Raw genomic sequence first — 23,144 nt, 5'->3', positions numbered from 1 at the left:
TTGAAAAATAAGTGGTTTCTTAAACCTAGTGTGCTGAGCCAGTATTACCTGCAGCCCTGAGGGTCTTCTTTCCATCCAGATATCACTGTGATGCTGTTTAAACATGCAAGTACCACAAATACTTTATGATATATGGTGATAATGTTTATGCACAAAGAGGCACACGACTGCCTAAAAAAGGCCACTGCAAACAGCATGTATCTGATTAAACAGATGATTTTAACACACTCACACGCTCCCAGGTTAGGTGTCATGATTTATTAGTCTAATTCTCAAGGCATCAAGTGCCTACCTGCAGCTCCTGTTGACTCTGCTGGTGAACACAGGCACTCACGAACATGAGGAATGAACACTATCTGTGTGTACATGTCAGACGTGTGTCCATGGATGAGGAATTTAATATCCTCTTTAGAGCAGGGCAAATTTTGCCAAAGGCCTTACTTAAAATTAAACCCTAAAAAGCTCCTGTTAAACACATCTCCAACGACGTGCTCTCAGAAGACAAACAATCTTCTACTTCAGGAGGAACCTGAATTTTAAATGTGATCATTCTGAACCACAACTTCAGGAAATGTTTAATTTTTGGAAGTCTGTATTGATTAAGATGCATTGGTCTTTTACTGCAGTGACTAATAACCCAAATTCTTGGAGTGTATCCCAACAGTATTGGCAAAACAAGCAGTAATGAACCTGAGTGACTGGAGCAGATAGATTAAAAACAATAGAGTGCAATGTGTTGACAGCGAATGGGGAAAAAAAAAACCAAAATGGCACTTTTTTCATCATTTACTTTAGAATTACTTGAAAATAAGCTTTTATTATAATAGCCATTTCTGGACTATTATGTCAGTGATTTAATCTAGATATACACCGTATCTCCTCACCAGGGTGCATGGAGTAGTTCAGGTGCATGTTCTAGTGCAGCAGCAGTCTTCTCATTTGACCCAAGGGCTTTATTGTTACCCAATATAAAGCACTAGGAAATCCTTTGATTTGATTTGAGTTTACAAGATCAGTAAACACCTGCACCTCCTCATAGAGGAGCAAAGGATTAGGCTACAATGGTAGGGTAGAACATTTTCTACTCCTCTCATTATACAACGTGCCTCAAGCAAATAATAATAATAACGATAAAAAAGGATGTGTATTTCTATTTCTCTTAATTCTACCTCTGTGTAGAATGCTTCTAAATTAAGCATGTTAAATATAAAACCATTTGTGTTTGACTGAAGTCTTTCATATTGTTTATTGCACCCCCTTTCTGCAGGAATACTGAACAAAGTCTGTTGATTGCACAGTTCTTTCTCTCCTCATGAATGGTCCAATCACACTCTTGGCACATGAAGATACAAGTAACAGATGTTAAACAAAACTCTGAGGGATTACACATTTCCCATAAAAGCTACAGGACTGCGTTCATTTCTACTGGTGGGTTTTTCCACCACCCTTCTATCTCTTTGCTTCTGCCTCTCCAAAAGTGTGTTCCCTCTTCTTGCACCCTTTAGAGCCCAGAACCATTCAGGAGCTATCAACAGAGAATGTTTAATTCCCTTATTCTAATTGCCACTATTAATCCAGAGTACTGACTTCATTAAGATTTAGAATCAAACAGAGAGAACAAATAGAACAAGATCAACATGACAAAATGAATGAACTTTGATAACAACTACACAAAGGCTCTGGTTATTAACATTCTTATTTAATTAAATGAAATAAAAAGCTTTTTAATATTGTAAGGAAAAAAAGAATGCTATTCGTGTGTGTTGAGGAACAGGATTTTAGGCTTCAGATTCAATACAACATGGCTCATTTACTTGTAAGCAGGCCAATCTGCAGGTACTAATACAGACCTTGGGAAATAAAAGTGGATTTTGACTAAGGAAGGATTTCATACAGCTATTTATAAGAAGAGATAGCCAGGTCTTCTTCCTGTTGCATGTAGGATTATAGGGCTCAAATTGTCTTCAACAAAAGGCAAAGAAATTTCTCGGGAAGAAAACTGTAATTTGGGATAATCCCAGTTTGAAAACCAAAGACTTAGCATTTCCCACCTCATGATAACGTTCATTAAAGAGAATTAAGACCCTCAGATTCAAAAGATGCTTTTTAAAGAGGGCTTACATAAAAATCACTTTATAAATTATACTGCCTCGAGTAAGTTTAGATTTAATGTCTGTGAAGTTAACAATTTGCTATTACTCTTACTACTTATCCAGTGCAATAGGGTCTAACCTAAATAGTTACTATAATAAGTAGGTTTCAAAAAACTCCCAAGTTTGGGGCCATATGCATTTTATAACTATTTTTATAGAGGGTTTTATCTCCTTTCTGGTCCATTCGTTGCTGGTCTGATGCTCCTGTTGCCATAGAAACAGACCTGAAGGGAGCTTTGTTACAGATCACAATGGTTTTCCCAACACAGAGACGTTTCTTTCATACCTTAGTTCAGCAGGTACCTTCTCGGGGGGACAGAAAGAAGAAAGGATAAATCAATCAGTGACTCTTCTCTCTATTAAGTTCTCATTAACGGAATTTATTACACGCTTTTGCTTTTAGTTTATGAGATCAGCCTATGATCACTGGTACTTTAAGGGTTAAGTTTCATTAATTACATGGGCCACGCTACGGCTTATTTATTTGCAGGGGAATAGTGGAAATCCAATTACAAAAGGAATCCCGATTGCTGTGATGTTACTGCCACAGAAGCACCGTGATTTATTTTTTCAGGGCAGGTAATATGCAGTTGGCTTAAGATCTGTGTGCATCCAGTTTCGTCAGGTTGTTATCCTCTAATAAGCGTGCCCTCAGACCACTGGATGTTTCATGATAAATCCAATCTTTTTCCAAAAGCTGAAGAAATGTCTATGAACTACTTGGATCTCTTAAGAGCATCACCCCAACCACAGCAAAAAAGAAGAGGAAACAAACGAGGTAACAAAAGCATGTCCAAGAATGAAACCAAAGTGCTCCTGTTTAATTAAAGCTACCCAGATGCTTTACCAGGAACACAAATGGAAAAGGATGATGGCTGCTCTCCTGCCAGTCACGATGTTTCTCAAACCTCTCCTCCCTGCTCTTCTTCTCTTTGTCATCTCTCTTTTCCAGGGTCAAAACACCTTGATAAAAGAAACTTGTTCTCTCCTGCAAAGCACAAGTTGTTCTTTCCCCCCCAGCTCCATGGGTGGTTTCCTGGAGTTGGTTGGTTTATATTAAGAAACTGAGGCTGTAGCAGTTTCAGTGGGCCCCGTCAGCACCGTTCTGCCAGCACCCCAAGGAAACAGCTATTTACAAAGATGGGTATGCTCTCTGGTGACACATTTGAGAATTATTTGTGGCATTTGGATCTACAGTGCTTTTCAAAAGCAGCCCACTCGTTTTATTCCAAATTGAGATTTCATCTAATTTTGGTGTAAGAGCTGCCACCTCAAAACACAGCCCGTGCTAAGAGCATCTGGCATTCTGCAAGGTTTTCTCAGTGGTCTCTGCATGTTCCCTTGAGCTAATAAGTTCAGTGTGCCATAATTAGGCTTTTTCTTAAAGAACCCCCACATCCCCATTGTGGGGATGGTACCTGCTAGAAACGTCCATGGTACATCTGACACGTGACGTCTCATGCACGAAGAAAGCCTTAAGCACTCTTCCCCCTTAAACCCCAATATCATGTCCTCATATTTATAAAGAGTAAATATGAGATGACAAGGAAATAATCAAATTCAACTCAAACCGCAGAGCAAACACTTGGAAAGTAAGGAATAATGTCAACTTCAATTTGGGGGATTACAGACAGTTTTGATTGTGAAACCAGCACCCAGCAGATTGCTTCATGGGTTGTAGTTACGGCCACTACAATGCAACCCTATCAACAAGATTGCTTTCTACTATTGGGAATAACTTTGCTGAGAGTTCTCCTTTTATAATATCACTGCCTAATTGTTCTCCAGTGCTAACGTATGAAAATCACTGATATTTTTAGAGCCATCATTTATATACATTTCCTAACTGTACTGCCTCTGTTTAGCTATAAACTCTTACAAGGCTATATGTTGTACTGTAGACTGCACAGCAAAAGCACAGAAAATGAAAACATAAATTCTGGTTTTTACGATGCCGTTATTCGGCATTGTTCTGGATTGGGAAAATACCAATATTCTTTATAAATAAAAAGCTTTGAAAAGCTATGGACTTTCAAAGCTCACAGACTAGAATAAAAACTAGTTAAACCACATGCCCTGTGTGCCTCAGGTCCAAGCTCCATGAGCTGAAAGACGGAAGGGCTGCAATGGAAGATGTGCCGCTGGAGTCACACGCTGTGTGTAGGCAGTCACCCGTCACATATTTCCTACAAGGGGGGGGGTGTATAAGAGAGGATTCACACAGCTCTTGGCAACACTGCAGTAAAATTATTCCATGCATCTTCTGCAGAGGGACAAACTACGAGAGTCAGTTCCGGGATTGCGCCGTAGGCAGAGGGAAGGAGCAGGAATTAGAAGTAGTGATAAAAGTTTGTGAACCTGTTCCTTTGCAATTTAAATCTGCTTCTTGAGGATCATTCACTCCAGCTCAAACGCTGTTTTAGTTGCCACAAAAGCAGCCTGAGCTTTAATATAGGGAATAGATGGTACCTCTCAGTAAATGATAAGTGTCAGTACATGAACAGCTTTCAAGCAGAAGCTGCTTCCAGCTACCTAAACAAAGGCATTCAGGTGAGCAGTGCAATGAACACCTCTGTACAGCCACCTAAGAGCAATTAAAACCTGTCTCTGGAGGGCACTGAACAGTTGCTCAGTGCCTAAGCTGTGCCTGGGTACCAAGCGGTGGTGAAACTCCCACAGGCAGGTGAGCAGCAAAGCTCTGACACAGGCAGTGCCTGCCAGCGGGTGCTGAACATAAGGTGGAGAGGGTGACATATGGCTGGAATTTACTATTTGAGATGGGTGGGGAAAAGAGCACTTGGATGCTGAAGTATCCAGTAATGGGAGAGGAACGTCAAGGGCCATAAGATGCTGCTGCAGTTTAAAAGCAATTGATGGGGGAAACTGAGGCACGTCCTGCCTATCAGACTCATGAACCCCCTCTTCAGATGCCAGCTGAGTATGAGCAGAATATCTACTGAATATACACAGAGCCCTTTGTGGCAGATTTCCTCTGTAATTCTTTCTCTTCCATTAGAAACAGTCTTACCTCCAGAGTGATTCTGTTCAAAGTGAAATTTCATTGTCGATATACTCAGCTGCCCACATTTCCTACCGAGCCATTACAGCTGTGCACAGCACCATTTAAGAACTATTTAAATAAATTATAAAAGTTGTAAAACCTTTATTTCTCCATAAACTACTTTGGACACTCTGCAGAGATTCAAAAGTCTGGGTAATAGAAACATCCTTTCTGTTCTGAAACACGTTTTAAAGTACTGCATCGACTGTGATCTTGTTCATTTTGGGAACTTAGGACTAAAGCTTCTGGGAAGGGGGAGTTGTAATATAGTAAGGAATAGCATATTTTGACAAAAGTGTGCTTGCATTGTGATGGTTTTATGTAAGAGTATTATCTACCGTGCCCATCTAATCATGCCCACCGTAAACACAGTGGGATTAATGATTTAATTAGAAAACAGACACACAAACACACTGAGTTGGTACCTCCATTTTTAAATTGAGGGCGCTCTAGATTTCCTTTGTTTAGGGTAGACAATGAAAAACAAATGCATTTATTGCATCAGAGCTGTTTAAGAATCGCTTCAAGGAACCCATACAGCCTGTATGAATTCAAGCGAGCACTTATTGCTAACCTGGCAAGCAGTAAACTCTATCTTGCCAGATCTTCCTGCCTTTGTGTATCTTCTGTGAGGAAGTGAGAAGGGTTTTATTTTAATTAAAAAGAAGATATTTCTAGGACAAGACTGCCTTTTATCCAAAATTCAGATTAGCAATAATGTTCTCCCCCCCTTGGTGGCTCACAGTTGAACTTGATCTTAAGGTCCTTTCCAACCTAAATGATTCTATGAGTCTGTAATACACAGACATAAGATACATCTGTATCTTATCAACTGATTCTCTTCTAGGTGCTTAAATACTAAGAACTCACTGCAATTTTGAGTATCAAAGCCAGATTTAACCTCCCCGGACAGTAAAGTCACTTCCTCTCATTTAGGTTCTTTTCACTTTTTAAATCAATAGTGATTTTTTCTTTAATTCTATGTGAAATGGAATCGGGAACATTTAACACATCACATGCAGTGTGAAACACTTTCTGGTCCCTATATTCCATTAACAAAGGGAGCAAAGATTTAACTCTCAATTTTAAAGTATCCCTTCTGAAAGAAACCTGACAAGTTACTCCTTACACATCTTAACAAAGCAACAGTCAATTTCTGAGGTTGCTCTTAGATTTTTATAGTAATTTCCTCAAGTTTTAAAGCATTTAATCAATGACTTGAAATAGTTTTTTATGAACACCAAGCAATCTCCCAAAAGCAAGCAGCTAAATTAGAGATGATGCTTTGTGCAACTTAAGAGTATAATAGCAGCAGGAGCTGTTAAATTGTACTCAATAGCATCACCATAAAAAGAGTTGGCCATGAAGAGAAGATGAAAAATCTCTACTCAGACTACAGAGGGACATCAGATAGCAGCAAAATAACACCCTGCCAAGCATAAAGGAAACAAAGTTTTCTGGTTGCATGAATCCTTATTTCATCTGAAACAGGATATTGTTCCCCAGACACCATCATTTCAGTGCTAGTCAAGGACAACCACTTTATTTGCAAGTATTATCTTCCTTTTGGCACAAACACAGACCTTTCAACCTTGTATTGCAGCTAATCCGAATAAAGCAAAACCAAGGTGATTTTAAGCTTTTGCCTCTTTCACGCTCACCTTTATTAAGGCATTTAACTTTGAAGGAATATAAAGAACAGGTTCCCTTTTCTACAGCAACAGAATACTGCATCAAATAAAACTGTTACATGAGGAGACAATACGTGTATACCACTATTTTTAGCATGATACAGACCACAGGACTTCTATACAACTGAGTAGTCAGTTTATTAAATACTTGATATATAGGAAAGCCTAGAGAATAAGAAAAGGTCTGTGGTTAGCAGAGCCTGAAACCCCTTTTGTTTCCTGAATTATCTAGTGTATTTATACCTAGTGTGTAGTCCTGTGTATTTATATATTTAGAAGCCAAAAAACAACTTCTGTTACAGATGTTAAAGATACTAAGAGTCTACTGAAGCTGTCAGTGGAGCTCCCCTTCCTGCAGGAGGCTGCTACAGCCAGAAAACACGAGTTTTGAAAGGCAGAGACACAAATCTCTCTGTACACAATTTAAGGTAGCTCAATTCTCTCTTTCAAAAGAGCATTATTTTAAGGACACACTTTGACCTTGACCTTCAGCCACAACCACAGGTTTAGCTTTCATGGAAACCAGAATGAAATGCCTAAACATGAAGGGTTTTTTCCCCTTCCCAACCGACTAATAACCCCACCATAGAGACCTGCCATGCCCCGGGGCAGGCAGGGTCAGTGCCGCACTATCGCGCCTCAAGCCACATCTATAAATAAGTCCTTGCCATCGTGTTCCAGATACCTCCGACCTCAGCAGGGAGGACTGGGAACACTCACCTGCAAGAGCTGCCTGCAGGAAACATCTCCCTTGGCTGTGAAAGGCAGCTTGGCTTCCGAGAGGGAAATGCTTTGTCTGTTGTTCTGCAGTCTAACCTTGACCATCACCCATTGCAGGGCATCTATCTGACTGCCAGACTTGGATTCTCCTTAGTAAATGCAACAACTTCAAGTGATAGCTGTTCTAAAGGTGTATTTGTAAGGATTGCCTCATTTATGCTAAATGTGCAGTGCATGCTAATTTTGAATTTTTATAACAGGCAATAAATATTATAACAATTAATTTATAATTACTACTCCGGGAATTTTCATTTTATTAATGACAGTATTGCTCTTAAAATTAACAGAAAGGTTGCATCAGGCAAAGGCACCGGAGAATGTGAGTATGCAAATTAATTGTGCACCTGCACGAAATAATTTAGAAAAGGACTTTCTTATATTTAAAAATCTGCTAAATATTATGATAACCTTTTTTAACACACTGCATTTCAGAACAAAGCTTCCAGTAACTCAGACAGGGATAAGTTACTGAATTGTAGAAGGGGAGACATTACAGTCAAACATTTCAGTGAATTAAAGTATAACATTCTGAAATCCTCTTCGTGTAATAAGTCCCACTAATGTAGCAAATTTTAATAGACCATATTTATTTTCTGTTTGCTTTTAATCCTCAAAGTGGTTTTGAAATATTGCTTCTGTGTAAACATTGAAAATGATTATTTGGTAACCCAAATACCAAAAGAAGGCATTAGGCTGATTTATTTAATCACCAAGGCCCCCCCAGAATGAATCATGAAATGCAGTCAGCAACATTAAGGACTATTAACAACCTGCCACACAACCCATTCTACAGCCATGAATTGATTCTCAATAAAATTCAGTGGTCTCACCCGTAAGTGTTTGTTCTCATTTATGAACTTTAGGAAAAAACCCTAAAGAAGTCACCTTTCAAATGACAAAGAATCAAGAACACTTTCAGAAGTCAAACCATCCATGATAAGTGCAGAAGACCTACTTGTGCCACCACTACCAGTGTCAATCAGCAGTAACAACTGTATTTAAATGTAAAAACAAGATAACTTTTTAACATCCCAAATTTTCCAAAACCCCTTTTGGCTTCTGCCCATGTACTGTCCATTGATCTTATGGCTGGCATATTAAAACAATTCATGAGGAGCTCATTAAAACCTAGCAAGAAAGGTCTTCTGGTGCCTTTCATCAAAGGAGATAATAGCCTACAATCTAGGGCATGAATATGTTGCAAGAAACAAAACAGAGCCATTCAGACAAAGAACTCTTGGAATGCATTGTTCCCATAAGCAGATGTTAAATTACTTCACTGTACAGCAGAATCTATAAACCCCAAATGAATGTTATTTTTATGTGAACAAACAAGATTAGTTTATTATTTCAGCAGGGTGACACACGATTCTAGTGCATGTGTCTCACCGTGTAAGCAGATGTGCTCAAAGTAAAAACTGGTTGTTGACCAAGAATGCTATGGGTATGCAGAAGTATTGACACAGCAAGATAGAATGAGTGTATCCTGACTGGAATACAAGCTCAAACATCACTGTAATTGCTTCAAAAACCTATCTCAGGTAAGTCACTTGGATCACGATTAAACTGTCATTGCATTGAAGCTAGAGATCATTGTGTGCAAATGATAAGGACCAGAGTCAACTCTGAAGATGTACCTTGAGATAACGTGGATACAAAGAGTATCAACAAGCTGTTCATGATAGCTATTTGTAGTCCAAGTGGTTTTTAAAAGTTCTTAAGTGAATATTTATCATAAAGAGCTTATTGATAGTGCTTACAATTAATTCTCACAGTTAGGTGCAAAGAACATAAAACTATCTGTAAAAGCAACATATTAAATGTTAATGTACTTACATCAGTATCAGGTCCCTTGTCAGCCCCAGGACAGGAAAAGGTAACAAACTCATGGCATCTCTTATGAACCACAAAGCAGCAAACTAGTAGGAAAAGGGAAACCAACAATTAGAAAGGCATGTGTTAATTTTTTTCCTATTGTAACAAATATAACAACAGTGGAAATAAAACTTGCAGTCAAATATTTCACCTGTAAGTCAGTGAAAGAAAGCAGAGCCTAATATTAAATAAGGGCACACAAGAAAGGCAAACATCAAGTAAACAATATAAAGATGGACATCAGAAAAATCCAAAGACTCTACACAACACTGAGTATTTAAGAGAGCCCATAGTGTTAAAATACAATGTGGGATGAGCAGTTCCATAAAGCCATGTTTCCTGAGTCTAAATCCGTATCTGTAACAAGAACTGTCAAAGTGCATTCAGGCAAGAGCAGGAGGCATAAATAAGGAACAAAACGTGCTTGGGTATGGGATGTGTTCACCTGTATGCCTTGGTGAAGAGGTCTACGACATCCAATGTCTTTACTACTTAATTACTTGTGTAAGAAAGCAAAGTCTGGAGACTTTTGTAGAGAATAAAGTGTTCTCATATCACAGAATAGCAGGAGATAATGGGGGCAAAGAAAATGATTTCCCCATTACAATATGACTCCCATTTAACAATGGGCAAGGCTATAGGTTGTCACACAACACAGGGCATGCGTGTCCTCCCAGACCACATAAGAACAATTTGATTGGTCCCGAGTGTGCTTACTTTGAGAAGCAGGGATTTTTGCTTTTCACCCTCCCTACAGGTTATTTTTAATATTAAGCTTAGTTCAGCTACTCCAGAATTGCTCCACATTTTAATAAAATGGAACAATTTAGATTTGAGACTGTGCAAATACCATGAAACAAACACACACCAGCAAGCAATGAGTCAAGAGATGATAATGAAATGATTCAAAAGTAATTCACTATTTCTTTACATACAATGCATTCCCTAAAGACTTCAAATTTTGCCTTTCCAATACATAAAAATACACTATTTCAAAGGATGCTTCTAAAGAATAAAATAGATTTCACTCAAATGGCACTTGCAAACACTGAATTTCCTCAACTTCAGTGGAAACCAAAATAAATTATCTCTGTTTTTCCAAACAACTCATTTCCTGAGGCATCTTTAACAGCTCTTTCCCCCCATTTAATATGTATACAAATTTCTTTCACCTCATCAAGAGAGCCGAGAAAGATGTTATCAAGTGCAGCTTCATGTCAGTGCAGCACACAACGATGACTCCTCCATAATGCCAGACTGGCCTCATTTACATCCTTAAGTCAGCCGTCTGGCTTTAAAGAAGTCTCATCACCCTCATATCTTTCTCCAGCTATTTTTCATCCTCATCCCAAGCAGCAATTGTTTCCAACAGTTCTATTTCTGACACGGCATATGTTAATTCTTTGGGCAAATGGAATAAAATGGGCTTTGCTCTGCTGATTCCAGATATGCTCTGTCGCCTTCATATGAGCCAGAGCTCTGGCTCAATGTATGCTGCCCACTTGGTTGTCTAGTTTGTTCATCATTCTCAACCCCAATGAATCCTACAATTATCATTTCCATGGTTTGTTTCTACCAAGTGGAAGATCACTAAGTGGCAATTACTATTAATACTACTTGCAGCTGAAAAACGTTTCACTTCCAAATTGTATTTTTGGTTCCAAACCTTCCACTCTTGAAGACAAAAGCCCGAATAAATCACATGCAAAAAAAATAACATCCTCATTACATCCTTCAGGAAACAGAAAAGTTAGCTCATTACTTTTGTAGGCAGTGATCATACAGCTGCAAATGACAACGTATGCAAACGATCTCAGAAACACTTCAGGGAAGTTGTAGGACTGAGCTGCTCTACCAATGCCTGCTTTTCAAATCAGGATCTTAAGACTGGCTACTCCAGCTCTGCCTTTATTCAGCAACAGTCTGTGTTACAAGAACTCTGCATTTCTGGGCATCTATTTTGGGCAGTATTTATGAAATAGCACAGTCACATCCCACCTCTGAGCTGACAGCCTCACACAGCATGTTAAAAAATGCATTTAGCTGGAGAAAATGTCAACCTTGGTTTTAATATGATATATTCTAAGTGTCAGGATAGATACATAGGAAAATCACTGCCACTCTTTGCTACAGCCTCAGACCATGGTTATGAACTTTAGCTCCATGAAAACAATGCTAATCACACTACAATGGAAACTCCAGTTCAGCTGCCAAAACACACAGACCAGACAGCATTTGTCCTTTGGGACTTGTAGCTGCACCTCAAAAAAGTCATTCAGGTTTCAGTTATCAGTACTGACTACTGAACTTCTAAAAACCTTTCTGTTCAGCCAACAGACCAACTGGTGTGTGCACATCGACACGGGCAGTCTCAATTCTTTTGCCTTTATTTCCTATTTCTATCTGTAATGGGTTAACTCTCTCCAAAGAACTTGTTTCCTTAGGGAGCAATTCAAAAGCATCAGACCTATCTCACCTTTTGAGAATACTCAGATAGATTGACACAAAACTAAACAATGGAATGAGCACCTCTCCTGGAACCATAAATCTGAAGGGAAAAGAATAAGGGTGAACTCAAATCTCTTGTTAGCACTCATCATTTCCATACACCCAAATTCTCATTTTGAAATTCAGCCATTAGAGTGTATTTCAGCATCAGTTTTAAAGTTTTCTTACTTTCACAAGGCAATGCCGAGCTAGAGAACTCACGTAAAACATTCTTCATCCACAGAAGTGCAAATAGAATGCTATCTGCTTAAAATAACACGCCATTTTTTTTTCAGGAACAGAGATGAAAAATAACCCCTCACTCGTTACTTGTTTTGAAAAGATGTTAATAGCTTCACATCACTTACTGCAGCTGGTAAGAAGTCACATTATGCTCACCACCTTCTTGTAATGAAAGTTATTACTCTGCTTTGCAGAGACTGCCAGGGAATTTGTTGCTTTACATTTTAACAAGAGTGTAAGTGAGCTGGCACGCATTATGCATAGTAGCTCGAGAGCAAGTGGTATCTTGAGGCTGACAGTTATGATGATAAAGAAAATTATTGAGGTATTTTCATGTTTTGACAGCATGATTTTGATCTGTGGTATATAGAATATGGTTGCAGACATCCACCCTTTCCAGCTCTGGGCTTGCTAGAGACAAATAATCTCTCAGCAGCCCAGGGAGGGGGCACGGGGAGGAAGGGAGAGAACAAAACAGGCCTTGTGCTGCAAAACCAGAGTAGCTGCTAGTTCTCCAAGAGCATGCTGATCCCTTGCCCTCCATCCTCCCAGCAATGCTGCAGAGAGCAGAGAATGCTAAAGGGGGGAACACGAAAACAAGGAAGAATGTGCTACAGAGCACTCGGTGCGCTCTCAAAGCAAACAAACAGGAGACGCACTACGTGATAGCTGGGATTTATGGCACGCAATGGGAGGGCAATTCATTCTATCCAACACTTCTCTGTGCATGCAAAATACTGAGAAAAACATGTTAATAATATATATACTGTCATCAGCCAGAGTTACAGGGCACTGCTGTAAATTTCCAACTGTTTTCTCAACTGTGATGTGCTGAAGGTTATCTTGATATATATCGTTGGGTGAGAGTTATCTGCTGAAAACCACTGTTAGTTGTAGCTTTCAGATATGACGCGAGACTGATGGGAGAAATGAAATATTACAATAATAAATAACAGAAGCAATAGATGATCTATAAAGGAGAAAAGCCATTGTGGAGCCCCAGTCACCCACACATCCTTTAGGCGCACGCCTGAAGAGCTTCACTACCACAAACATTGCAAAGTGCAGTGGCAAAAACATCAAGTCAAAAGTCACAGACTTCATAATTTGGAGTTATCAGAACAGTCCAACAGACACTTTAAACAAAATACATCCTTTTTATACTCCCGCTGCTGGGAGGGAAACAGATGAGCTCTTCCAGACAGACATGAATATTGCTACCACACTAGCTATTTATTCAAGTAAAACGAATTAAGCCGCAAACCTAAAGGGCAAAGGGAATTCATTTCTAAGAGACAAACTGAACTGTCAGTTATTTGCTATAGAGAAATTAGTGAGGTTTTTCCAAGTCATCTTTGACTTGTTTTTCAATAGTCAAGGGTATTCTCCCAATTTTAATGATGAATTCATGAAACTTTAACTACTGTAAAAATAATGTATGAGCTTCCTGTTTAAACAAACTTTAAAGCTGTGGCTCCACTGTTATGACATTATTAGCTCCCAACAACAACAGCTATACATATTCTTGCCTCCATCATTTGTTTCTAGTAGTGTTTCTTCCCAAGGAAGCAGTAGAAGCAGCCTGGTTGGCCACAACAGGGAAATAACTCTTGTGTCCACTCAATATTTGTTGTTAGGCTTTGAGTAAGAATTCATTGTGAACTGGACTAAGGAGTTGCAACGTAAGTATAACAGGCATGAAAATCACTCTCTGCCATTACCCTCAGAGCACACTGGAGAACTTCAAGGGCCTCTACAGCAGCTTGGAGCACTGCGTAATTTTATGTTGCTGTTTCACATACTTTGCATTTCCAGTGAGGCCACAGAATTTCCCCAAGGGGCCCATATTACTGCCTGCCTTGTGTCTTCTGCACGACACCGAGCAATGAATGAATTTGGCACATGGCACGCATTAGTTCAGTCTAAGATTAAATACAGCAATTACATTAAACGGAAATAGGCACTACTTCAAAATAGACAAATCACTTAAATACCAACTACATTTGTTATTTAAATAAGCATTACTGTTTAAATAAATTTACTAGGAATAGATTAAACTCAGGAACAGGAAATATTTCCAGAGCAAGAAGAGCAGCAATTAAGAAACAGGATTTAGTAAAACTTGTCTTTCTCCTTTTCTGAATAGGATTATAACCCACAAGGAAGTAATAATGGAGATCCCTTTCAAGGCTGTAGATTCTAAACCAAACCCAAATCAGAAGGAGCCCTACCTTTGACTGCTATGAGCATACTGAATCCACAGGGAATTCTGCTAGAATTCCATTTCTCTAACTTTTCCAACATATATAATTTATAACATGTCAGCTAGGTTTTTCTGCCAGTGTTTCACCCCATCTAGAAGAGAGTGCTATCCCAAGAGAGTGCCCAGGCTAACTCTCACAACTGCTATATGCTATCTTTCCACTTGGCATTTACAACTCTTCTCACTAGAACAGCCTGCAGCGCAGTGAGATACAGCCTGTTCCAGGATAACATCGTTAATAAGAAACTGTCTCTCCCCATCACCTTAACCTGTTACTAAGCTGCTTAAAGCTCTTTTGTAATAGCATACGGCCACACAGCACCTTCATGGCACTAATCTGCATAGTGCTACACACTGCTTGCTCCATGGGTTACCTTTATTTCCCTTGCTATTTCTGCAGAACTCAAACTACCTGCTCAAAGCAGCGTCAAACACCTACCTTGAAGTCGACGTACAGAGGCTACACGAAATCGATACTGGTAAATTAGGGCTGATTCCTATTTCTAAGCACCAAGTCTAGCACTCAATAACTGGTTTGTGTATCCTCATCCATCTGACCTTGCTGCACAGGTTGTCAACTCTGACAAGTTCAATCAGGCTAAACAGGTTGGGGGAAGGACACAAGCAAGATCTCTACTAGGTGGTTTTAAAAGAGAAAGTAACGGTTAACTGCAACATCATCTTATTTGTGTGAAAGCATTACACAGATCGTCCGGACAGTCTTAACTACTCAGGTCATTAACTCCTTTACCCTAAGCATAAAGCAGATGGATGCTGCCGGTAAGCTGGCTTTGCCAGAACTACAACAGCGTGCAAACACAGCCTGCATGCCTGGCAGAGAACGCGCAGATATATTTGCATCTACCCAAATAACTCTGGCCGACCTGGTGGTTCTGTGGGATAACATTATAACTATATACCTGCGGCGACATGTCACACATTGTCAAACACGCTGCATTTAGTAAAGCAACCAACACGTTCAGGTTTGTCTGAACGCTATATTCAGATACACACCCCATTTGCCATTTCTGTCTTCCATTACAGGGAAAAGAAGGTTCATAGTACTGGTTTTTCCCCTAGAACTGTAGCGCGATGCTTGCAAAACTGAGGAAGAGCTTCAAAGTATTGAAGTGTTTAATGAAATATGAAATATTCAACACTGACTACTTGTTAATTATACACTTTTTAAATGACAGAGATCACCACCTCTATGTAAAGTCCTTGTTAAAGTTCCACAAGCTATTAATCTCCCTGCTTTGAGGCGTCCCATTTTATAAATGAATAATAACCCAGAAGTCATCTGTCAAAACCAGTGCTGGAACAGCTATTTCAAGAACTTGTAACAGCAAAAGAGATGACCCTCTTTTTTACATTGCTTCTGGAGTTTGAATTCTCTTTAGTTTAAAAATCTGCTGATCCGAACATGGTATATGCCAGCAACAAAGACACTCTGGGTGTCTGCTGTAACCTGCTTTGGAGCTGTGTACAAGCATATCAGCAAGGAACAGCACAGCTCTTTCAATTAAAGAGCTGACACAATATGAAAGCCCACAAACGGTTCCTGTGAACACTGAACATTAGTTCTTGATTTTCCAACTAACTCCGCAGCGACCCTAATTGCAGAACTGGGATGCCTTAAATGAAGCTGCTGCCTCCAGTTTGATGTATTACCTACTGCAAAAATAAAGGGCCGAGAGAGGCAGCACTGTGGAGCAGCACAGGCTGTACGCATATAAGACTGGGAAACAATGGGATTCAAGACGAAACCGACCTCGGGAATGCAGCTGTTGGAGTTTGTTTTCTAACACAGCTGGAATCCTGGACGGCGGCAGAAAACAGAGCTTTTGGAAAATCACGGTGACTGCCTCTGCCGATGCTACAAGACATGAGCATCACATCTAGCATGAAAAAAGAACGAGGTCCTCAACAACGAAACCTCCTCCGACACTAAGAGCAACCACAATGGCTTTGCTTTCACAAGCCCGGCCGCCATCCCAAGCCACATTGTTCCCATTCTGCCTCTTCACCACCCAGCCCAGGGCTGGCTTGAGGGAGCGCCAGCTCTGGAAGCTGCTGTGGGCAGAGCTGCTCCTCGCTGCCAACCAAGCTGAAAACTTGATTGTTCAGTCACGAGGTGCCTCATGCACCAAAGACAAACGTCGGGGAGATTTATGTGATTCCTTAATCTTTCATCTCGCATTAAATCACCCCCATGGCCGATTTAACCCAGCCTGCGCCATGCTCTGCGGTAAGCATGGCAAACTGATGGAATACAGAAGGCATGCTCCTACAGCTGCAAGGTTTTACTGGTTTAGAAATAGTTTACAGTATTTTGGTACTAATGTTATAGCTTGTTTTGCTCCGCACTTTACTCCATAATTTAATGATACCAAGCTAGTGGAGGCTGTAAACCAAAACATTTCCTTCCTTCAGTGCGATGTGTATGGACACAATAAATACAACAAGTGAAATGCCAGATCTGAATGCCAAGAGCTGCACATTAGGTATTTTAGTATATTTTGGATTTAAGTCTAGGCTTTCTGTTGTGTTTGAGAAACCTTACACATACTAATGAAACTAATGAGCCTTATTTGCCAGTAAACTCAATCCACGCACTGATTCCACTGTTGCCAAAAGACAGTATTTATTTTCTTCATGATGGGAAGAAGTGAGGCCAGGATGACACTGAACAAGCTGTTTGAAATACGAACAGAGCCATATCCCAAGTACTAAACTGCAAGAAATAAGCCTCCTATGATACCTGCTCGGGTACAACCCTGGTAAGAGAATTGTTTCACAGTTGCTGATACAACAGGGACAACCACATAATTCTGCATTTACTTACATATGCAAAAGGCCCTAAAAAGATGATAGAAGTCTTTGATATGAACTTTCACACAATCACGATTCACAATGTTTTTTGCAACTCTTATCCAATTACGTACATCTTATTAAAGGGTCATCTGTTAGAAACTTCGGTATCACTTTCCTGAGCGCATCAACCACTGACCACATAGTTTCTTCCCAAAGTAACTGCAAGTTCTCAGGAAGAAAAACAACAAACAAAACCCAAAGCTCTGCACTACATCCCTATTAGTTAGAAATCTATTGCCCATGTAAGACAATACACACGCAGCGAAGCCAATAGGCAGAAGACGGTTTTTATCTGCAGTATGTTAGAAGGGTACATTGCTTACTCATAACAGGCACATTAATTTCTATGGTTTGGCAGATACCAAAATTACATGGTTGAGTGAATAACACGTTATAGTAATTCATTCCAAATAGCAAAAGTGGCATTTAGAGGAAATACCTGCGGACTCAGAGGTAGGCAGTATATACACAGCTAAATATGAAACCATGGAAACATGTCATTTAATTACGAATGAATTATTTACATTTGCAGTAAGACATTTAAAGAAGAAAATAACTGAAACAAAGAAGTAGTTGAGATGGGAGATCTGCAGCAAGAAAACCTGTATGGCAAGAGGCAGTGGAATGGGTCACCATACAGTCACGGTTAACTTCTAAAGGTATATTTTGAGCATGAATTCAAGAAGATTTAACTAATTGTACCCCCGTCAGTCTACTAATTCAGCCGCAGGCTTTCACATACAGCCCTTCTTAGCTTACCCATCTTGGTTCCTAGTGCTTTGCCAGCTCAAACATTTTCACTCTGAGGGAAACACTGCATCAGCATGCAGAGCTGACATAGTGATGATTTCCCAAGTCATGCTTAAGTGACCACTTTAATTTGACATATGGCACACTGCTGTCAAAACCACTGGCCCCATCCACTTGCTTCTATGTCTTAACATTTATGCAGGCAATTTTTTTTGGCAAGGCTGGGTTTTAGCTGGACCAATTCCCCAGGCTAGCTCAATACACAGAGCACGAAAGTTCATGAAGCACAAAAACAGAACAACTACAAGACCACCACAGTAGCCTAGATTCATGCTAGAGGTTCTAGATAAAGCAGACAGGATAACAACCTATATGAATGGAAAAATGTAACCCACCGTGCTCAGTTAAGTCAAAGAACTGAGATTTCTTTGGTTTATCATAGGATCATAGAATAGTTAGGGTTGGAAAGGACCTTAAGATCATCAAGTTCCAACCCCCCTGCCATGGGCAGGGACACCTCACACTAAACCATCTCACCCAAGGCTTCGTCCAACCTGGTCTTGAACACTACCAGGGATGGAGCATTCACAACCTCCCTGGGCAACCCATTCCCGTGCCTCACCATCCTAACAGGAAAGAATTTCCTCCTTAGAGCCAATCTAAACTTCCCCTGTTTAAGTTTGAACCCATTACCCCTTGTCCTATCACTGCAGTCCCTAATGAAGAGTCCCTCCCCAGCATCCCTATAGGCCCCCTTCAGATACTGGAAGGCTGCTCTGAGGTCTCCACGCAGCTTCTCTTCTCCAGGCTGAACAGCCCCAACTTCCTCAGCCTGTCTTCATACAGGAGATGCTCCAGCCCCTGATCATCCTCGTGGCCTCCTCTGGACTTGTTCCAACAGTTCCATGTCCTTTTAATGTTGAGGACACCAAGTGTCTAAGTGGCTGACAAAGATCATTTTTCAAGTATAGGCAACATTCCTAGCCTTTAATCTTTGCCTCAAAATGCTCCCCAAAATTTAACCTATGTTTGAGTTCTAAGTTCTTAGAATAATTGCAATTCTTGTTATTAAGTCATATAGAACCTTGACTCTGAAAGTAGCATACAAGCACTTTCCACTGTATGGTGAGGACAGATTTGTGCGGTTTTTCCTGGCTCCCTGAAGCAGCAATAGAAGCAGTATTTCTTACTTTCTGTCAGACAGAATGAGTCGTATTCTCCTGATGTGGAAAGATAAACACTATTTCCTATCCCATATATTTACTAAAAGCAATACATTAGCGCAAGTGAAAAAACGAGGCAGGGCTGTCAGTGATGTGTTAGCTGAGATCCATCCCAGAATATTGCTTACAACAGGCCAAGAATTTCAAGCAGCAATAAGGGACTGGAATTCAGTAACCCATGACTCAACCCCCCAAAAAATCCCTCAGAGATCGCAACTCATTCCTCCTCGCCATGGAACACGCACAAAGGGTCTGCAGTCCAGAAGTGAAGCACATTAATTTCTGTCATCGCTGTCTTTTCAGCCTATTTTTATTCAAGGCTTTACTGTAGGACACGTTAGCACTTTAGAAGAGATCATAAAGGCCACTGGAAAGAATTAAAGCATTCTGTAATCGCACATCAAATCTATAACTTGTTAGGGAAAACAACCACCAAGATTTGAGCTCTCAGCTGACAGGTTTTAAAAGCAAAGATTAAGAGGTAAAATAAGAAATCTCTTTTTCATGTGTGTTAAAAAATAATACAGCCTTTATGAATATTTCTTGAGAAGAAACCGCTGAAACCACCTTCTTCTGAGCTTTAAAGATTTTCTGACATAAATAATAACTATTTTCCCTCCCTAACAGTCCCCCTTCTTATATACAGCACAACAAAGCAATTCAGCATTTTCATAATAAGCATTTAACATCACTAGAAACCAGGCTTTTACAAAGTGGGCGCAATGTGCTTATGGCTACCTGGGATGCTGTGTTATTCCAAATCGAGTAGAAGTACTGGTGATCTATCCATTCTAAAAGACAACTTACTGCTAGAGGTGTAGTACAGATCACCCCACCAGTGATATGGATGAAATCAAACAGACTTTTTTCCAGGAAGAATTAAGTATAGGCCAGAAATATCATTTATATTATTAATATATTAAACTTAATATTAATCTGCATAACTGTAACACTCCCAGCACTCCAGTGAGTCAGAGGTGTAGGGGGAAGAGGTAGAAACCCCAACCAACAAAAACCAGACACTCTGTTTGGCATCCAGCCCCAAAGGGACATCTGGGAGCAGTTTGTCACTAGATACATGAAGGATGAAGCACAGATCTGCATTCACTGGGCAGCATGGCAGTTGGTTGACAGTCAGGTGCCCACTTCCAAACCACACTGGCATAAGAATGGAACCCCATGCATCCATGCATACAAGCAAAACACAGTCAGAGCAAGGAGTGCCACTGAGTAGTTTCCATAAGCCCATATAGAGATAAGACATAGATACCAAAACCAAAGCACTTCAACAGGACAAGATTCCTTTGCCTGCTATGATGCCCATACAATGATGATGGAAACGGTAAGAGCTGAGAACCGGTGACACCACCTCAAGGTTTACTGAGCAGAGTACATGATCCAGAAAGCTTGTGGCAAGCCACCTCACTTAAGTAGTTTCCCCAGTACTACAATCTGTGTTTATGCATCTCTTGCTTCCCAAGTCACATAATTCAGACATTCAATGTTGCCTGCAAGTTCTAACGGATCAATGTCTGCACTTGGCAATGTTTCTCCTTAGGCCTCAGTTTAGTAACAAAAGTTAACCCATAGCTAGTTTGAAGCAAGAAAAAAGCCACTTTTTCCCTTGCAAGATTTGGATTTTAAGTCCTTACAATCAATAAGCTGAATAATGCCCCTTTTATATAATGCAGCTCATGCATTGCATCTCACCCACACTCCTTAAATGCTGTTTAAGGTTTCTGACTGTGAATATTCCATTATTTCAGCCAAAAATAGTCTTTATTTTCAATCATTATATGCCTTGTAATGCTGCACACCGCAGTGTGCTTAAATCCCTTGTGAGGCGAGTAAAATAATGCAGTAAAACTGTATGAAAGCAAGTGATTTCTATAAAACTGCATGTTCTCTCTGTAATCAATGTGAAACTGTTACAGACGTGAATGCAAAATAACACATCCCAGTGGACTCCAATTGGCATGCAAAGAGAGGAGTTCTACCTGAGTTACATTGAAGTGCTGTAATACATGTAGAACTAAATTCAGGCTCCAAAGGCTGAAAAAGTGCATCCCACATACAGAATAGTATCATACATCAACAAACTCTTACATAAGGAATCAAACTTCCATTAGTGCCTGGATGCAAGAAGAACTTTCAGTGTGGCAGGAACTTTGCTTCAAAGCTGTCATGATTAATCTGCAAATAGGTCAATCATCAATTCAGTTAAAATGGGACTAAACCGTGTCAGGGTTGGTCACAAAACACTCCAACTAGAGTCTTGCCATAGACTGCTTCTTTGGGAAATGAATTTTTTCACTAGTCTGGGTAAAAACATCCCTCCAAATTGGAGGGCAAACCTACAACTACAGTCTACAGTTTCAGTGCAGCAGGAATCCTCTTGTGACAGAGGCTGGCTGTGCTTGATGAGAAGGAAACAAGCTAAACAACCTCAACCTGTCAAATACTTCACTAGAGAAAGGAACATTAGTCTGTAGTTTCCTATCTGCTTCACATAAGCTTAAACCAGCATCACTGCTTAAAGAAACACTTCTGTTACCTGCCTCTCTCCCCAGCTGACTATTCCTGACCTGGACCAGGCCCTTCTTTTTACTGGTGCTTGCAGCTGAGTGGGCACATAGGGATTCAGTCAAGGATCCCCTCCTTGGCACATTACTGGTGCTTATATGCTGATGCAGTGAAAAGCCCTTGGATGGGCTGGTGCACAGACAATTAGCCAGGCAACTGCATGAACAGCATCTCTAGGGCAGGAGCAGACTGCTTTCAACTTGGAGCAGTGTACCTGGTTTGTGGAACGGCATCATAGTCATCACTGAGAAAGGCTCAGCATCTTCACAACAGAGATCAAGCAGGAAAACTCCTGGTTTGGGTTTTGTCCCCTATCCCCAGCCATCCACAACTCCTTCATTTTAACATTACATACCTCCAAAGCCAAAGACTGTCCTTCAAAATACTAGTTGTTGAATTCTAGGAAAATAATTACAGAGGCCGCAGAGTTACATTAGATGTGATGGGGGAGGATTTCTGCAGCTGGAAAGCCAATGGATGTGCTTGTTCTGAAAGTCACTGACTGGATGAAACTCGTTATGAACAGCTTTATGAAAGTGACTCAGAACTTGGAACAAACTGAGGATGAGTAACAAAAAAAGGGGAAGAGAAAAAGATGTGTTCTGTTACTTCAAAAATGCGCAGGGCTGACAATGTGCATTGAGGCTGCTGAGGACAGAGCCCTGGGTTCTTTATTTCAGTGCCTTTGTATTTGTTTCCTTCCCTGTGCTGCCTTAGGAGTGCAACTGCGGAACTAAAAGGGGGTTTTAAGGTTTTCTTCTTGGACATAATTCTGCTAAGCAACAGCTAACACTATTACTGCTGAAAATATAATACCAGGTATTACTATAATCAGGAAGTCATAGTTAATTTCCCTGACGCATAATGGAACCTCATTCTTATCACAGAACTTCCATACTTACATAAAACATCTTGTTTTACAAAATACAATTGCAACTGCTTTAAGCTGCTGTAGAAAAGCCACCAAAATTGTAAACTTTTCTGTTAAACTACTTCTACACTGGTATTTCATTCACTTTCATTTGTGAGATAGAACAAAGATGGCACTTATGTCTTAGAAGTACACAAAGGTTAGGAGTTTTAGTTTGGATTTTACATCCATTCACAGAGACATTAACACAGTGCATCTATGAACAAATGCAAGGGGTTTCACGAGTTCAA

The 23,144-nt window shown here is 40.1% G+C and overlaps 1 protein-coding gene across 4 annotated transcripts in view; it reads right to left on the bottom strand.

The window, feature by feature from the left end:
• PRKCA (protein kinase C alpha) overlaps positions 1 to 23,144 on the bottom strand; it is a 164,997-nt gene that overhangs the window by 80,171 nt on the left and 61,682 nt on the right. For all 4 annotated transcript variants that reach the window (XM_062612590.1, XM_062612587.1, XM_062612588.1 and 1 more), the window contains exon 3: positions 9,522 to 9,604. In XM_062612590.1, the coding sequence (XP_062468574.1) occupies positions 9,522 to 9,604 (83 nt within the window). The remainder of the gene's footprint in view (positions 1 to 9,521; positions 9,605 to 23,144) is intronic.

The sequence above is a fragment of the Pezoporus occidentalis genome, unplaced genomic scaffold (assembly GCF_034315485.1).
Source record: "Pezoporus occidentalis ecotype Australia unplaced genomic scaffold, CSIRO_AGI_Poc_V1 ctg160, whole genome shotgun sequence".
NCBI classification, from domain to species: Eukaryota; Metazoa; Chordata; class Aves; order Psittaciformes; family Psittacidae; genus Pezoporus; species Pezoporus occidentalis.
This window is presented reverse-complemented; position numbering and strand designations above follow the sequence as displayed.